The following is a 14,742-nucleotide window of genomic DNA, read 5'->3' on the forward strand; positions in this document are numbered from 1 at the left end:
TGTGGATCTTTCAGATCAATTTGAGAACTAATTTTGATTGGTACACTTAATTTTATTGTCATATAGCATGGGGTGCTGGTCTTGGTCTTGGCTCGGTCTCGGGTTCAGTGGTCTTAACTACAACTCTGCTATGTGGCTCCTTGGTTCCATGTCCTCCCCCACCTTTCTGTTAGTTTTCTTTCAAAATAAAAGCCACTAGTGGCAAAAAAAAGTGAAGTTCATGCTATGCTAGGACAGGAGACCAGATGTTTCCATCCCTGAAATTATGATGCATAGAATCACATATCTAAGTCTAAACCATGCTACAGAGAGTAAACATAATAAAAACATGCTTTATCTGTGGTATTGTTCATTAAAATGGCACATTTCTGATGTATTAAAATGAAATACGATCGGTTCACTTAATGAACCGATCGATTAGGTATTATTCAGCAAGTACTTTTACTTTTAATACTTAAGTGTTTTTAAAAGCCAGTACTTTTTTACTTTTACTTAAGTACAAATGTTAATGTGGTACTTTTACTTTTACTTGAGTACATTTTTGTCTGTGTATTTGTACTTTTACTTAAGTACATATGTTGAGTACTTTCTCCACCACTGACAAGGCCATATTCTACTTTAAAGACAGTTTCATTTCTTTCATATGAAGTGTTTTCTTTTCTTTTTTTTTTACATTTGACCCTCACTTCTTATCATTTGGTGATGGTAATGTTCCAACCACCATTAAACAAAAAGTAATAGAAGAATAACCAATCACAGCCTCTAGAACAGTGGTTCTTAACCTGGGTTCCATCGAACCCCAGGGGTTCGATGAGTCAGTCTCAGGGGTTCGGCGGAGCCTCTGCCACGGAGGTAAAGACACACTGTGTAAAGTCGTGATGACGCCCCGTTTTGCCATCACTTGCTGCAGAGGATCATGTTACATTGCTTAGCCAATCGTGCTGCGGAGGAGCACTGATTGAAGGAGTTCCACTCTCAGCATGGCTTTGAATTTGTGTCTTTAATTACTTCAGCAAAGCTCACCGTTTTTACCAAATTCTATAGCTTTCGGTGTACTTCTAAATCTGCTCCTTAGTCGCATCTTTTCGGGGTTGGTACTGCCTCTAGTGGCGCGGGGTGGTAACACAACTAATATAATTACATTACTAAATCAGAATACCGCAAAGTCTTTACTATTTATTATTAAATTTTCATTCTCTTAAGAATGTAGAGCTAATTAAATGATCTAAACAAGACCTTAAAGTGGTTTCAGTTTCTTTGTTCATTGTGGTTTCAGAAACTGTGGCAAATTTTAAATACCTTGGGTTGTTCCTGGACAGTCAGCTCAACTGTGCTGAAAACACTGACTATATTTTGAAGAACTGTTCTCAGAGACTCTACCTTTTAAGAAGACTTAGTGATCATGGGGTGACCCAACTAGACTCTAGTTGGGTCACCCCAACAGGCCCTCACCTCCTCACCAAGATGGGAATGGGCAAAACCTGATTTGGTTTCACTGGTTCTGTCAGGAGAAATTTATGAGGGGCCGTTTAGGACAAAAGCTATGTTTTGTCTCTCACACACTACTAAAAAGTAGGGGTTGAACGACTACATATTTTTTAAGGTCGACTACATTTTTTCTCTCACACACATACATAAAAGACTAAGATTGCACATATAAACTAATAAAATATAAAAAAAAAATTGTATGTGGGACTCAGTTTTGTATGTGTGAGAGGGACTCAATTTTTTGTATTTGTGAGTCAGAAGAGGAGGGGCATAATTTGGAGATCAGATCGCGCATGCGTTGATACCACAGTGAAGTTAGCTTAAAGTTGAATATTGGAGCTCCACGGTGTTAGCGGCTTTTAGCTCAATGTTAATCTGATTTATGAACGCTAATTTCAGCCAGCCGTTCTCTACCGCTACCTCCTCAAGCGCTTGGAGGTTCACTTAGGTCTCTACTCCGGCGTATCATTATTTTCTGTTTATTAAAGCTAAATTATTGTGGTTTTGAATTAAAACAGAAAAGGTTTAGTCTGATTTAATATCAGATAGTAGGAAAAAAATAAGTTTTTGCATAATAATTTTTTATTCAGGGTATGTCAACATCTGGTTTCAGTTGAGTTTTTTTTTTGTCAAAGTAATCAAGAGAACACAGCTTTTTTTAAACCTAGCCATTCCTATTTTTCTTATTATTTTTAGGAAAAAGCAAAAAGCGTGATCAGTGCAAAAACAACCAGATGTATCCTCTAAGTGAGACCCAGTACTGTCCATGTAATAAATACAACGCCCAGCCTGTGGGCAACTGGTCAGACTGTATTCTCCCAGAGGGCAGTCGCATGGAGAGTCAGCCTGGTGTGAGGGTGCAGGGAGACATGAAGGAGTGTGGCCAAGGATACCGCTACCAAGCCATGGTGTGCTATGACCAGGACAATCGCATAGTGGAAACGTCTCGCTGCAACAGTCATGGTGGGTTTTTTTATGGATAAACTTCTACAACAAAAACAAAGTATGCTTCAGATATTAAACAGAAAGCTCATTTGGTGTATATCAAATGATTTCTCTGCAGAACGCAGTATAATATGCTTTCTGCAGAGGACAGAGGCTGCCTAACATGTTATGTGACTGATTGCAGGGTATATTGAGGAGGCTTGTATCATCCCCTGTCCATCTGACTGCAAATTAAGTGAATGGTCCAACTGGTCACGCTGTAGCAAGTCATGTGGCAGTGGGGTCAAAGTTCGCTCTAAGTGGCTCAGAGAAAAGCCATACAATGGTGGAAGACCATGTCCCAAACTGGACCATGTGAACCAGGTGAACTGTGGGGTTTTATTTATACTTGATTTATTTGTAAAGAAATAGTTCATAAGGAGATTTTAGCCAGTGAACAATAGTGAAATATGTAATTCAAAAATTTAAAAGCACAATTACTTTTGAACTATAATGACAGGAGATGACAGGAAAAAGCAACAAATACAAAATAATACAATATCCACAAATGAAACCAATGCATATTGTCATATTTCATTAAAATGTCAAATTTAGTTGCTTTAGAACAATGATCTCATTAACACATTTTGTCTTTTTTCCTGTGCCAAATGGATTTCATCTAAAGGCTCAAGTGAGTACATTTTAAACGTTTTGATTAATTTTGACTTTTTGGAAAGACATTATGCCATTATTTCAGAAAAGTTCATTTTACATTTAGCTGATGCCAAAAGGATGATGTGATCGTTTTTGCAGTATATCTTGGTTCACTTGTTTCTACTCAGAATTTATTAAAGTTTCAGCCTGGTAACTGTGGTGTGTGTGTCTCAGGTGTATGAGGTGGTGCCCTGCGTCAGTGACTGTGGACAGTATGTTTGGGTGACAGAACCTTGGAGTGTATGGAAGGTCAGCAGTGTGGACGTGAAGAGTAACTGTGGTGAAGGTGTGCAGACCCGAAAGATCAGGTGAGATGATCCAAGTTGTGTCACACACAGAAGACAATGTTTTTAAGAATTTGTTTTTGCTTTATCAGATTGGTTTGTCACTAAAATTAGTGACAAACCTGTTACGATATATCTAGCATTAATGTGTTTGCAGAGTAAAGTCATTATAATTTTGTTGAGAGTCATGTAGATTTATTGAAGAAAACAGTAAGCCCTGCTTCTGATGCTTTGATTTTGTAGTAACTCATTGTGTGTTGTTTTGATCTTCCTGTGAACAGGTGTATGCTCAACACAATAGATGGCCCATCAGAGCAGGTCGAGGATTACCTCTGTGACCCAGAAGAGATGCCTCTGGGAGCCCGGAACAGCCGCCTGCCCTGTCCTGAGGACTGTGTGCTATCAGACTGGGGAGCCTGGAGTGCATGTCCTCTGGTAGGAATGACTTTAGATTTACTCTTACAGCTCTCTCATTCTTTACGTTAAGCATGGCCAGTTAGAGAGAGTAGTCATTGATCAAGCTCTCATTTTTTTACATTTTTGTAATTAGACAGGTATGTTAATTTTCTTTTGCAAGTCAGCTAAAAGGAAAACCTTGTAAAGTGGAGGATCTTTTCTATAACCTGTAGGTCTATGTCTCTATAGTGTTTCAGCTTGTTCCTGGTTAGTGATGTCAGACACTGACAAGTGTCACAAATCTGTGCAGTGGGACATCTGAGTTGTGGAGCCACAGGAGGAACTCTGTATGCTGCGCTGTGACAGCAAACGCAGGGTCATAACGCACAATCTGGAGGCTGGGAGGGAGGGGGGTAAAATCCTATTTATAGTTTTCCAGGCAATAGTGGAGCACACAAAAACACACACAAATTACTAACGTTATTTGTACTGTTGTAACCATTAAACAATCTCCCCTTCAGTTCAACCTTATAAGTGGAGACACATTGTTGATGTTACCGTTATAAAATAACTTGGAATTAAGTATTGGCAAAGATCAATGTTTTCACAGGTGGCTGAAATAAACTAAAAAAGTTACTTTTAATGTAACTTAGTTACTTTCCAAATCAAGTAATCAGTAATGACCACAAAAAATATAAAAGAACTGTGAATTCCTCATTCAGTGGGGTTCAGTGAAAAGTTGCCTTCATGACAGAAGATGGGAAGTTCTGTGCAGATGTGCAATCATGTATTTATCATCCAGGATTCTTTTCTCTGCCTGTAGCCCTGCAGTGAGAACAGTACACGGGTCAGGGTTGCTTTCCCACTCCGGAAGCCAGGAAAGGAGAAGAAATGTCCTCCGACTAAAGAAGCTGAACCGTGTAAAATAAACAGCAACTGCTTTCACTACTCATACAACATCACAGGTGAGATGGATGAACAGCCCGGTCAGCTCTGATCAGGATTACACTAATATTTTACTAATCCCATGTGTCCTCTCAGACTGGAGCACCTGTCAGCTCAGTGACAGAGCGGTTTGTGGATATGGCCTCAAAACCCGCATGCTTGACTGTGTGCGAAGTGATGGAAAATCTGTAGACCTCAGTTTTTGTAAAGAGGTGAGATATAAGCAGCCAAACTTTATCTTCAGGCCATTTGTTTTTATCACTTTTAAGTGTTGATGAAACCCAGTAATATTTCATTGCAGTTGGGTCTAGAACGGAAGTGGCAGATGAATGCTTCCTGTGTGGTGGAATGTCCTGTCAACTGCCAGCTGTCTGAATGGTCACCATGGTCGGAGTGTACACACACCTGTGGCTTGGCAGGTATGTCTGTCTGAGCCTGACTTTGAAATGTGCATTTTAAAACCCAGCTGACCAGGTGGAAGTACTTTCTATGTGATAGAACAGCTAAGAAACAAGGACTGTATGCTGGTCTACTTGGAGGAATGTTTCTGTTATGGTCCAAGAGCACATATTTTCAGTCTGAAAACAGGATTTCATGTCTTTTATTCTCAAAACTTTTAATATTTTTGCTTACATTTTTATTTTGAAAGCAGGACTTAATATCTTTCTTCTCAAAACTTGTAATTCCTGTACTCAAAACTTCTCCTCGCGCTCAGACATAGTCTCTGCTCGGACTCTCTGCTTGCTCATTCAGCTTGAATGTCCCAAAATACTTAGGTATTTTGGGACTTTTATAATACATATAAACCAATTTTTATATTTATTACATTTGGACAGTAAAACTCAGGTGTACAAGTTTAAATGCATTGTGAATTTTCTATAATCTAAACAAGTTTATATATTTCCATGCATCCCATCCATAGTGATATTTGCTTAAACATGTTTTAAAAAGTTGCTTTGAAGCAATACTTTTTGTGTATTAGTTTCTGGCATAACTCTGGCTATTTATCCACTTTTTCTGTGGAAATGGTGGAACCCGATCAAATTGACCGGTTTATTGGCAGAGACATAACTGTTGATCATAATATATATTATAATATATATTATAATATAATTACATATTATTGACATATATATATATATATATATATACACACACACACACACACACACATAATTTTTTTTAATTGATATGTAGATGAATATATAGAGCACAGCCCCAGCACGACAGTTTCCTGTCACCAAGGTTGACTGGGAAAAAATTGGATCCTATTGGTTCTTGCAATTCTAAGGCCTCCCTAAGCCAGTGGTTCCCAAACTTTTTCTCCTGCTCCTCCCTCTCCCCCCCAGTGGTTTCCAAACTATTTCTGGGCCCCCCATATGGCTTACAAATAGCTGTCTGACTGAATGATATGTGTGAGCGAAGGGGGTGGGGGATGGATTCTTAGAGACTTCCTGTTATACTCAGCCCTGGCTCCAGGGGGAGGAATCATAGCTGAACATAGACAACAACACCAGTAGCCTACAAGCTACTTGTTAACAAGCTTAAGGTGTTGTATTGATATTAGCTAGCTATTCATCTTTTAGCTTACTTTACCTTCATCCAACAGCTTCACTCAACTCAGTCTGTGTTTTATGAAATTTTAAATCGGGGTCGAAGGAGATCGGCGGCAATAACGAAACCAAACGCTGTTTCTGCTAGAATTAAATGTGCTCGATTTATTTCCCCACAGATTACAGCAAAATAACATGCATCAAACACTGTTACTGCTAGAACAAATATGCTCGATTTATTCCCCACAGAATACAGTACAAAACACTCTATGACTAAACACGTGATGCTCGATTCATTCAGGTTACCAGCGCTTACCTCGTGAAACGTGGCCGGAGAGCCTTTGGCCTAGAGACAAAGCAGCATCAACGTAGCTGGGCGTTCGAACGCGACCCACAGCAGACTCTGACCAAAACCGCGGGCTTTTTCGTATTTTATCTCTTAAACAAAGGGATGTCTGCGTGCAAAGGGGGAGTGGCCATCTCCATCCTTGCAGGCGAGCCATCCAATCAGAGGTAGCCGCTCTCTGACCATGAGCCAATCATGGGCTGAGAGCGTCAACCAGCAGACCAATCAGAGCCCAACCCAAGTCAACCAGAGCCAAGCACGCCCTGTTCACGTGCTCTGCATGAGCATGCAGCATGAATACATTGAGCAGAATAAGTTTTATCAAACAAAGAAAGATCAAATTATAAAGAACAATACCCTGAGCAGTTTTATCACAGAATGAATGATTGTCAAAGAACATAAAAGATAATAAAAAGATAATAAAAAGATAAAAATACAAAATACCATATCAGTCTGTTAGTTTGGGGAGAAAACTGTGAAAAGTTCTTTGCATTTTGCTGGTTTGCTGCCATGATTCTAACAACACCTGCGTAGCGCTGTACAGCAGCAGGTCTCCTTCACAGGTGTAAACCCAGCGCGAGCGTCATAGCGCTCATATTGCGTTTAAAGGCGGCTCGGAAAAACAGGTTACAACATGTTAACGGATTAAACAGTTTTAACTGCTGATAAAAGTGACAGAGGACACAGATATGGGAAGTGTAGAAGCCCCTACTGTATCAAATTGACAGAGGAATAACAGAGAGTTGGCCATTCTAAGATAAAAACCCAGCGCATACAGCATTCATGTTTTGTTTTTGTTTTTTTCATCCAGACGGCTTCCCGCGCCCCACCTGCAGTTGCACGGCGCCCCCCCCCCCGCCCCTCTCCCTAGGGGGCGTGCCCCACAGTTTGGGAACCTCTGCCCTAAGCCAACCTCTCAGACAAGATTGCACTGTGCCCTCCTTATTTTTGAGCAGATCAAGACCTGATGCTTTTTCAGAGAAAATGATCAAACACTAACATCTATCCATCCGTTTTCTAAAACCCTTGTCCCTTAGTGGGGTCATGGGGTCAGGAGGGGTGCTGGTGCCTATCTCAAGTTTCTGGTGAGAGGCGGGGTCACACTGGACAGGTCGCCAGTCTGTCACAGATGATCAAACACTTGACCTTCCCTAATTAAGTAATTAAGGTTAAGTACTAAATCCCAAAAGAAAGTAATTATTTGATCAGAAAATTGTTCACCAAATTCTTGTTTTAAAATTCCTTACATCATTGTTAGATCATCAACCAGCCCAGGAAAAAAATGCTAAAAATTATAATGTGGTTAATGCCAGTGATGATTGAATGGAAACTTCTGGTCAGCATTTCTTTAAGGTGCACAGGTAGTTACTTTAATAAAAAATAAAGTGTTGTAGAGGCTGTGTGGTTAGGTGTTGACAAAATTCTGTCTTTTGTTAATACACATTACTCATTTTATAATTGTCCACATAATATGATCCACTGCACACATCAAGCACCTAATAGGCCAGATAACTCTCTGGGCTAACCCCTCTTAAAATAAGTGTGGAAAGCAGAAATGCTTTATGATGTGAGAAATGATAGTGATACCGGATAGGGATAAAAATGTCCTTGAATGTAATTCCATCAGATCAGGTCATTGATTGGTGGTCCATTACAAGAATGAGCATGGGGGCTTAGAGAGCACTCTGCTTTGCTCGGTTCCTTGACTGCACCAGCAGCTAGAAGCTGTACCAGGAAATAATAAACCAATAGAAGCTTTAATTGGCAACTGTAATCTATCCCAAGGCGAGAGTGTGTTTTTCTCTTGCACTGAGAACCAGTATGCTGGAGAAAGCGACTACTCCCCCACTTTCCTGCTGCTATTTATTTTTATCTCTATTCTGGCTGGGAGGACGTTCCTCCCTAGAGGAGCCGTGTCTGTACCAGAGCCATGAGCAGTTAGACATTTGATTTATTTATAGTTAATGAACAGAGAGCAGCTTTATTCTGTCATCATGTATAAAAATATAAGAAAATAAATGTTTCATTCTTTTGGGTGTGCACACACACACACATGCATACATCTGCCTAACACCAACAAGTGATCTGCAGCTGGAATAAGGATGAATGGACGGACGGATGGATCCCTCGCTATCTTTTTCTGATGTCACATGGAACCATACACTTAATTTTCAACTTTGTAGAATCTGCTACAACAGAAAAACTCTTCCCATTGTTTCTTAGATTTACATTTTTTTCAGAGAACTGTCTTTACGCTTATAGACAGACACAGATTCACTACTGTACTGATGTGTTTTCCTCTCTTTTAGGTACACTGTGGCGGACACGAACTGTAATTCAGACCCCTCAAGGTGATGGCAGGCCGTGCCCATCACAGATGAAACAATGGAAGCCTTGTCTAGTAAAGCCATGCTACAGTTGGCGATACAGCGCCTGGTCGGAGTGCAAGTCAGATGTAAGGGACTTCTCATCTTTTTGTCTCTCTGTATCAAGTAAGATAAACATTTGGGTTAGAGAACTGATGTTGCAGGTTGTACTTGAAACACCCAAATGTAGATGATTTTAACTCCAGGAGCTGGAACACAACAAGCTGAAGAAGGAGGTAATTCAAAAAGACAAGCAAAACTGTCAAAGCCATTAGCCATGCAGTTTATTCAGGCTGTATCATATCAAATATACACAAATTCTGAAGTATTTAATTTGGATTCTATGTAAAAGACCAACACAAATTATACCACAGAATTATGAAGAGCAATGAACATAAAACATTTTTGCCAAGTTAAACATTGTCATCACGGGGACGGTTAAATAAATATAAAGTGTTAGTTTTTTGTAATATATTAAGTTTTGCATGTAGGACAAAAAGTTCACCTTTGACCTCATCTGTGATCACTTAATAATCATCAAGTGATTATTAAGTGATTAATGATTAATCATGAACATCACAATTTGGCTTCCAGACACTTTTTGTGTCTGATGGTTCCGGTCTCCTATGCCCTCTTTTGCTCCTTTAGTTAGCACAAAAACCTTCCAATTTTCAAATGTGTTGAAGATTAACAACTAATTGTTTAGATTAAATGAGCTGCTGAAGCTCCAGAATGTGAAAGTGTGGTCACTTTTGTAAGAGGTTCTTCTGTTGTGTGTTTGATCAGGGGGCGAGGTGTGGGGAAGGCATGCGCTTCAGGAATGTGTCCTGCTTTGTGTCCAATGGTTCCGGTCAGCAGGATAGCAGCGTGGTTGATGATGAGCTATGTGGAGATGTGGAACTTTCAGTGAATGGAGACAGACAAATTATTCTACAGGAACTTTGCACTGTCCCCTGCCCAGGTACATAACAAGCTGACTCTAACAACTCTGTGTATGCTTGATATTAAAGCAATACTTTGAAATCCAACTCAATTTAAAAACAGGAACTTGAAGTGTAAACGCGAGCTATAGTGCATATACTAAAGAAAAATACATTCATTTTTTCCCATACTTATCCAAAGGTATTTAGTACTTAACCTTAAGTTGCCTTCTAAGCTTGCATGTGTGTGTATAAATGTGTGGGTGAATATTTCCATAGTGTCATTTTGAGTGGTCAGAATGACTGAAAAGGTTCTAAATAACTTCATTCAAAAAAAAATTGAATGGAAGTTAATTGACTTTGACAGATAAATATGCAAACAGTAGAAAATGAGAAACAAAACACAAATATTGGTTTAGAAAATATAGCTCTTCCACACATATTCAAAGTACACACTTTTTTCAAAATAGTTTGATCTCGTATAAATCTGAAATGACCAACTCTACACTGAAAACTGATTCTTTAAGAAACAGTTTGATTTTTCTGAAACCTTTTTATTTGTGAAAAGAGCAAAAGCAATTAAATGCATTTTTGCTACTAGTATGACCATACATGCAAATAAGAAAACACTATAAAAAAAACTGTCTAAGCATAGACTACAATATTCTAATTTGATCACCAATCTCCAGTTTATAAAATGTAACATTATTCTATTTGCAAAAGCAAAATAGAGGTAATTTTTAATTTCTCAAAAAAATTGCTCAAATCTTGTCTTGTGAACCCAGTGCTATCATATAAACAGCTGACACATTCATAACTTGAATGTGATATTGTTACACTTTTATTTTTGCACTGATGTGATGGAAGGAAAGTAATTCTGTAGGTCTAAATAATCATGATGCTCTTTTTCATAGCAGTTCAAATCTGCAATTACAAAACAGAGAATAACAAACAGGAAACAGACCAAATTGACCAACCAAAGTTTGGTCAAAGACCAAATTGACCAACCAAAGTTTGGTCAATTTGGTCAAACAAATATGAAGCTTTACAACATGCAACACATTTGATATCATGCAGATGAGTTTGACACTTGGTGAGCAGAATTGGGATCCTAAGTTAAGGTACTTACTAGCTTTCTGTTCATATAACTGGTAACAAACGCAGAGCAAGAAGCAGAAATATCTGCTGGGAACAGTTTAGCCATATTTAACAACAACTGCACTTTCTGTGTTTGTGATTAATTTTAAGGACATAAGCCACCATTTCTGTGTTCTATGTTGTACATTACAATTTTACAGTTTTCTTTTTAAACCTGGAAATGTAAACATTTTGTTTGTTTGTTTGCCTTGTTATAGGAGAATGCTACCTGACAGAATGGACTGTCTGGAGTCCATGTCAGTTAAGCTGTGTGAGTGGGGATGACCTTGGTTTTGGCTCAATCCAAGTTCGATCCAGAGCTATAGTTGCTCAGGATCCTGAAAACCTGCTTGAGTGTCCTGAACAAGAACTGGAGGCACGGCCATGTGCAGGTCAGATTAACAGAGCTTTGGTTAAGGCATTCTTCAGATGCAGAGCAGAAAGAAAAACATGCTTTAAACAGTTGATGATGAAATGCTAGTGTGGCTTACATGCCTGAATTGTTACATACTGAAACAATATTTCATTGACTTCAAATGAAATATGTTTTAGAAACTTGACATTTCCATTTAAATACTATTTTTATAATGGATTTTATGTAATATTGTAATTTATGTAATATTGTAATTTATGTAATATTGTAATTTTCGGAGGCACTTAGTCTTGGATTATCTTTGTCTGTCAGCCATAATCATTACCATGACAAGAAATAAAGGTTTGAAATTTTTCTATACTTGTTTCACTTTCTGAAATAAGTGGTGAAATATAATATTCACATGTTTTGAGATGTACTTTTGTGAGGACAGTTTTGATAGTGAAGTTCATATGTGTAAAAAGGCAGACAAGGAAATATTGAACATATCATACAAGAAAATGCAGATGCAGCCATTCAACCAGACCATGTGTCTTCAGGTGGACAATGTTTTGAATACAAGTGGAGGACTGGAACATGGAGAGGTTCGTCTCGTCATGTCTGGTGCCAGCGCTCTGATGGGATGAATGTCACAGGTAATACTCTGTGTGCTCTGGTCATTTCAGACTGCTGATTGGTCCCAAATAAACACTCAGCAATTATCCAATAAAGCTGTAATGACCAGATATCAAGTGAAGAAATAACATTAGTAGGAAGCTGTAGAACCAGAGAAAACTCACACAGTAGGAGCAACTACTCACTGCTGAGTGCAACACTCGCGTACCTATTCACTGAAGGGCACTTGAGCATTACGATGGTTTTCAAAGTCTTGATTGTGTATTTGTTGGTCTTTCAGGTATATTTTTAAACCAAAGCACTGTCTTGGCTGACTACTCAAAATACTATTTCTAAACTTTCTACTTCAAAAAGGCAACAAGAACCTGTCGTAGTACAGACAAAACAAAGTTTCTTCATTTCTGGAACTTCCAGTGAAATTAACTAGAAGTACAACAGAGGTGGCCGTCCTGCAACCTTTCAGTAGCTGCACATTTTTTTATTGTTCTTCATAAAAACCTTTTCAGAGCTTTTGATCCGTCAGCATACCAGATGCACTTTACATTCAAGGCTCCTTCTGCTGAAACTTCAATATTAAAACTTGATTGATTTAGAGTTTATTGGTTTTTAGTCCAACAGTTTGCTGTTGAAACCAAGACTGAATCAACCTAAGCATTCAATAACCCTGTAGAGATTAAATATGCTGTCTAAAATATTCATGCGCTCAGATGTGATAACAAAGGACAGGACTACCATAGGGGAACAACAAACTATATGTACATTGGGTGCCTGGAAAATGTCACAGAAACACCATGTAGGAATCAGAGCTCCTAAAGTATGACAAACCACAGAAAAATCACATAAAACAGATCCTTCACAGAACACCTAAAGCACCAACTAGCCTGACTTTCATAAAGGCTATGATCATAACCACACATAAAGACCACTAACGAACCACAAAGCATGTCAGTTTGACCTCTTACATTCTGCTTTGCAGGTGGTTGTCTGGCAGCAGCCAAGCCATTGGCGGATCGATCTTGTGACCCTCCGTGTACTAAACCATGGTCCTTGTGCACAGAGGTGGGTGTTGGAAAGAGAAATGAAGATTGTTTATATGTAATTGTCATAAACCAATGAGTAAAGGTCCACAGCTGAATAAAAACACATCTCAAAGAATTAACTGAATATCAAAAGCAAAGCCTGACAAATCCTAAAATAAAGGGAAACACAAAACCAAAGTCCCAAAGACTATAATTTGTTTATTGACTAAAAATAAGTGTACATTTCATTTATTTACTCCAAATGCTGTCATCTCCAGAATGTATCATATGCAAGCCATTTAAAAATAGAACAGTTACAGTACTCTATAGAGAGAGTTTGTCACGGACTGTTGGATCCTCCACGTATCATGACTCTGTTCTGTCTTAGAGAGTTATTAGTTCAGCCTGATTACTGACTTTATTCACACTGCTCTGTGATGCTTTAAACCAGGGGTCCCCAAACTTTTTCCTATGAGGGCCACTTAACTTTTCCTTTCTCTGGTGGGGGCCGGAGTCAATTTGTAACAGAAAAAGTGTGACGATTGCAGGAGTGCCTAAATGTAAAAATATATTGTTTTCTAGAAAGCACAATCAAATAACATTTTCTGGGTTCTTCACAGAAAAAAATCCAGTAAGGATTAGTTCGTATTTTCTGAACTATGAGCCGCACCGGACTATAAACCACAACCCCAAAGTTTTTTTTTTTTTTTTTTTAATAAACCAGTAAACATGCACATATAAACCGCAGATATCTCTGCCGCTCCAGGTTTCCACAACGATGCAGCAGCAGCAGAGGGGGGCGGACACCCAAAATTTGAGTCATAACAGGTCAATTGAATATCACATTTATTAGGGTTGAAAAAGAAAAAGTTGCCACAATTAGATTTAACAGAACTGATTACGGTAGTTTCCGAACGGTAACTGTAACAGTAAAAGTGCTGATCCTTCGTGTCTGCTACTAGCATGTGCTAAATCAGTGGTCCCCAACCTTTTTATTACCGCGGACCGGTCAAGACTTGGAAATTTTGTCCAATCAGAAAGCGCGGTGACGTAAGAACAGAGGGGAATCCCAAACAGGTGACGTATTGCGCAACTGAGAGTCCGGTGGATATCGGAGATGATATGTGGAAATGTTTATTATTATATGTAAAGGTTATTATTATGTTTATTCAGTTAAAAATGTTAACTATGAAAAAACATAGTCACCTCCAAATCATAGTGCAGCAAATAGATCGGCTGCTCCCGTCGTCTTTTATCCACCGCCTTTTCTTTTAGTTACGTCTTTTATCTCTTAAAATGAGTCCACATACTGTCACTATTGTTTCTACATCGTCATCCGTGTTTGGTTATTCTAAATTCCCGCTATGTTGGGAGTTTTGTGGATTTTCTTCTGGAATCGTGATGTTCCTGACTGGAATCGGTTTGTGTTGCTCCTGCCTTGGATACACGAACCGATCGAACCTGTTGTACTTTTATCAACTCTGTGGTCACAGAGGTTTGGAGACAATTCTTAAATCTTGCCGTCTGAACAAGCCTTAAGACTCACAAGCTCTACTCATTTCCTGTCGACCACTGCCCAAGCGCTGAGACTCTGGTCGCTATGGTAATGTTTATATATCCCTTCAAAATAACAGAAGTGCCACAAAAACGAACATTTTACTT

At 38.8% G+C, this 14,742-nt stretch overlaps 1 protein-coding gene across 1 annotated transcript in view; it reads left to right on the plus strand.

The window, feature by feature from the left end:
* Positions 1-14,742, plus strand: part of thsd7aa (thrombospondin, type I, domain containing 7Aa) — a 126,176-nt gene that overhangs the window by 92,620 nt on the left and 18,814 nt on the right. The window contains exons 13-25 of the mRNA XM_016674785.1: positions 2,185-2,451; positions 2,618-2,796; positions 3,098-3,103; positions 3,301-3,434; positions 3,692-3,845; positions 4,630-4,771; positions 4,848-4,963; positions 5,053-5,170; positions 8,960-9,105; positions 9,803-9,977; positions 11,292-11,465; positions 11,986-12,081; positions 13,038-13,120. Coding sequence (XP_016530271.1) covers positions 2,185-2,451; positions 2,618-2,796; positions 3,098-3,103; positions 3,301-3,434; positions 3,692-3,845; positions 4,630-4,771; positions 4,848-4,963; positions 5,053-5,170; positions 8,960-9,105; positions 9,803-9,977; positions 11,292-11,465; positions 11,986-12,081; positions 13,038-13,120 — 1,790 coding nt within the window. The remainder of the gene's footprint in view (positions 1-2,184; positions 2,452-2,617; positions 2,797-3,097; positions 3,104-3,300; positions 3,435-3,691; positions 3,846-4,629; positions 4,772-4,847; positions 4,964-5,052; positions 5,171-8,959; positions 9,106-9,802; positions 9,978-11,291; positions 11,466-11,985; positions 12,082-13,037; positions 13,121-14,742) is intronic.

This window comes from Poecilia formosa, unplaced genomic scaffold, assembly GCF_000485575.1.
Source record: "Poecilia formosa unplaced genomic scaffold, Poecilia_formosa-5.1.2 Scaffold101, whole genome shotgun sequence".
Taxonomy (NCBI): Eukaryota; Metazoa; Chordata; class Actinopteri; order Cyprinodontiformes; family Poeciliidae; genus Poecilia; species Poecilia formosa.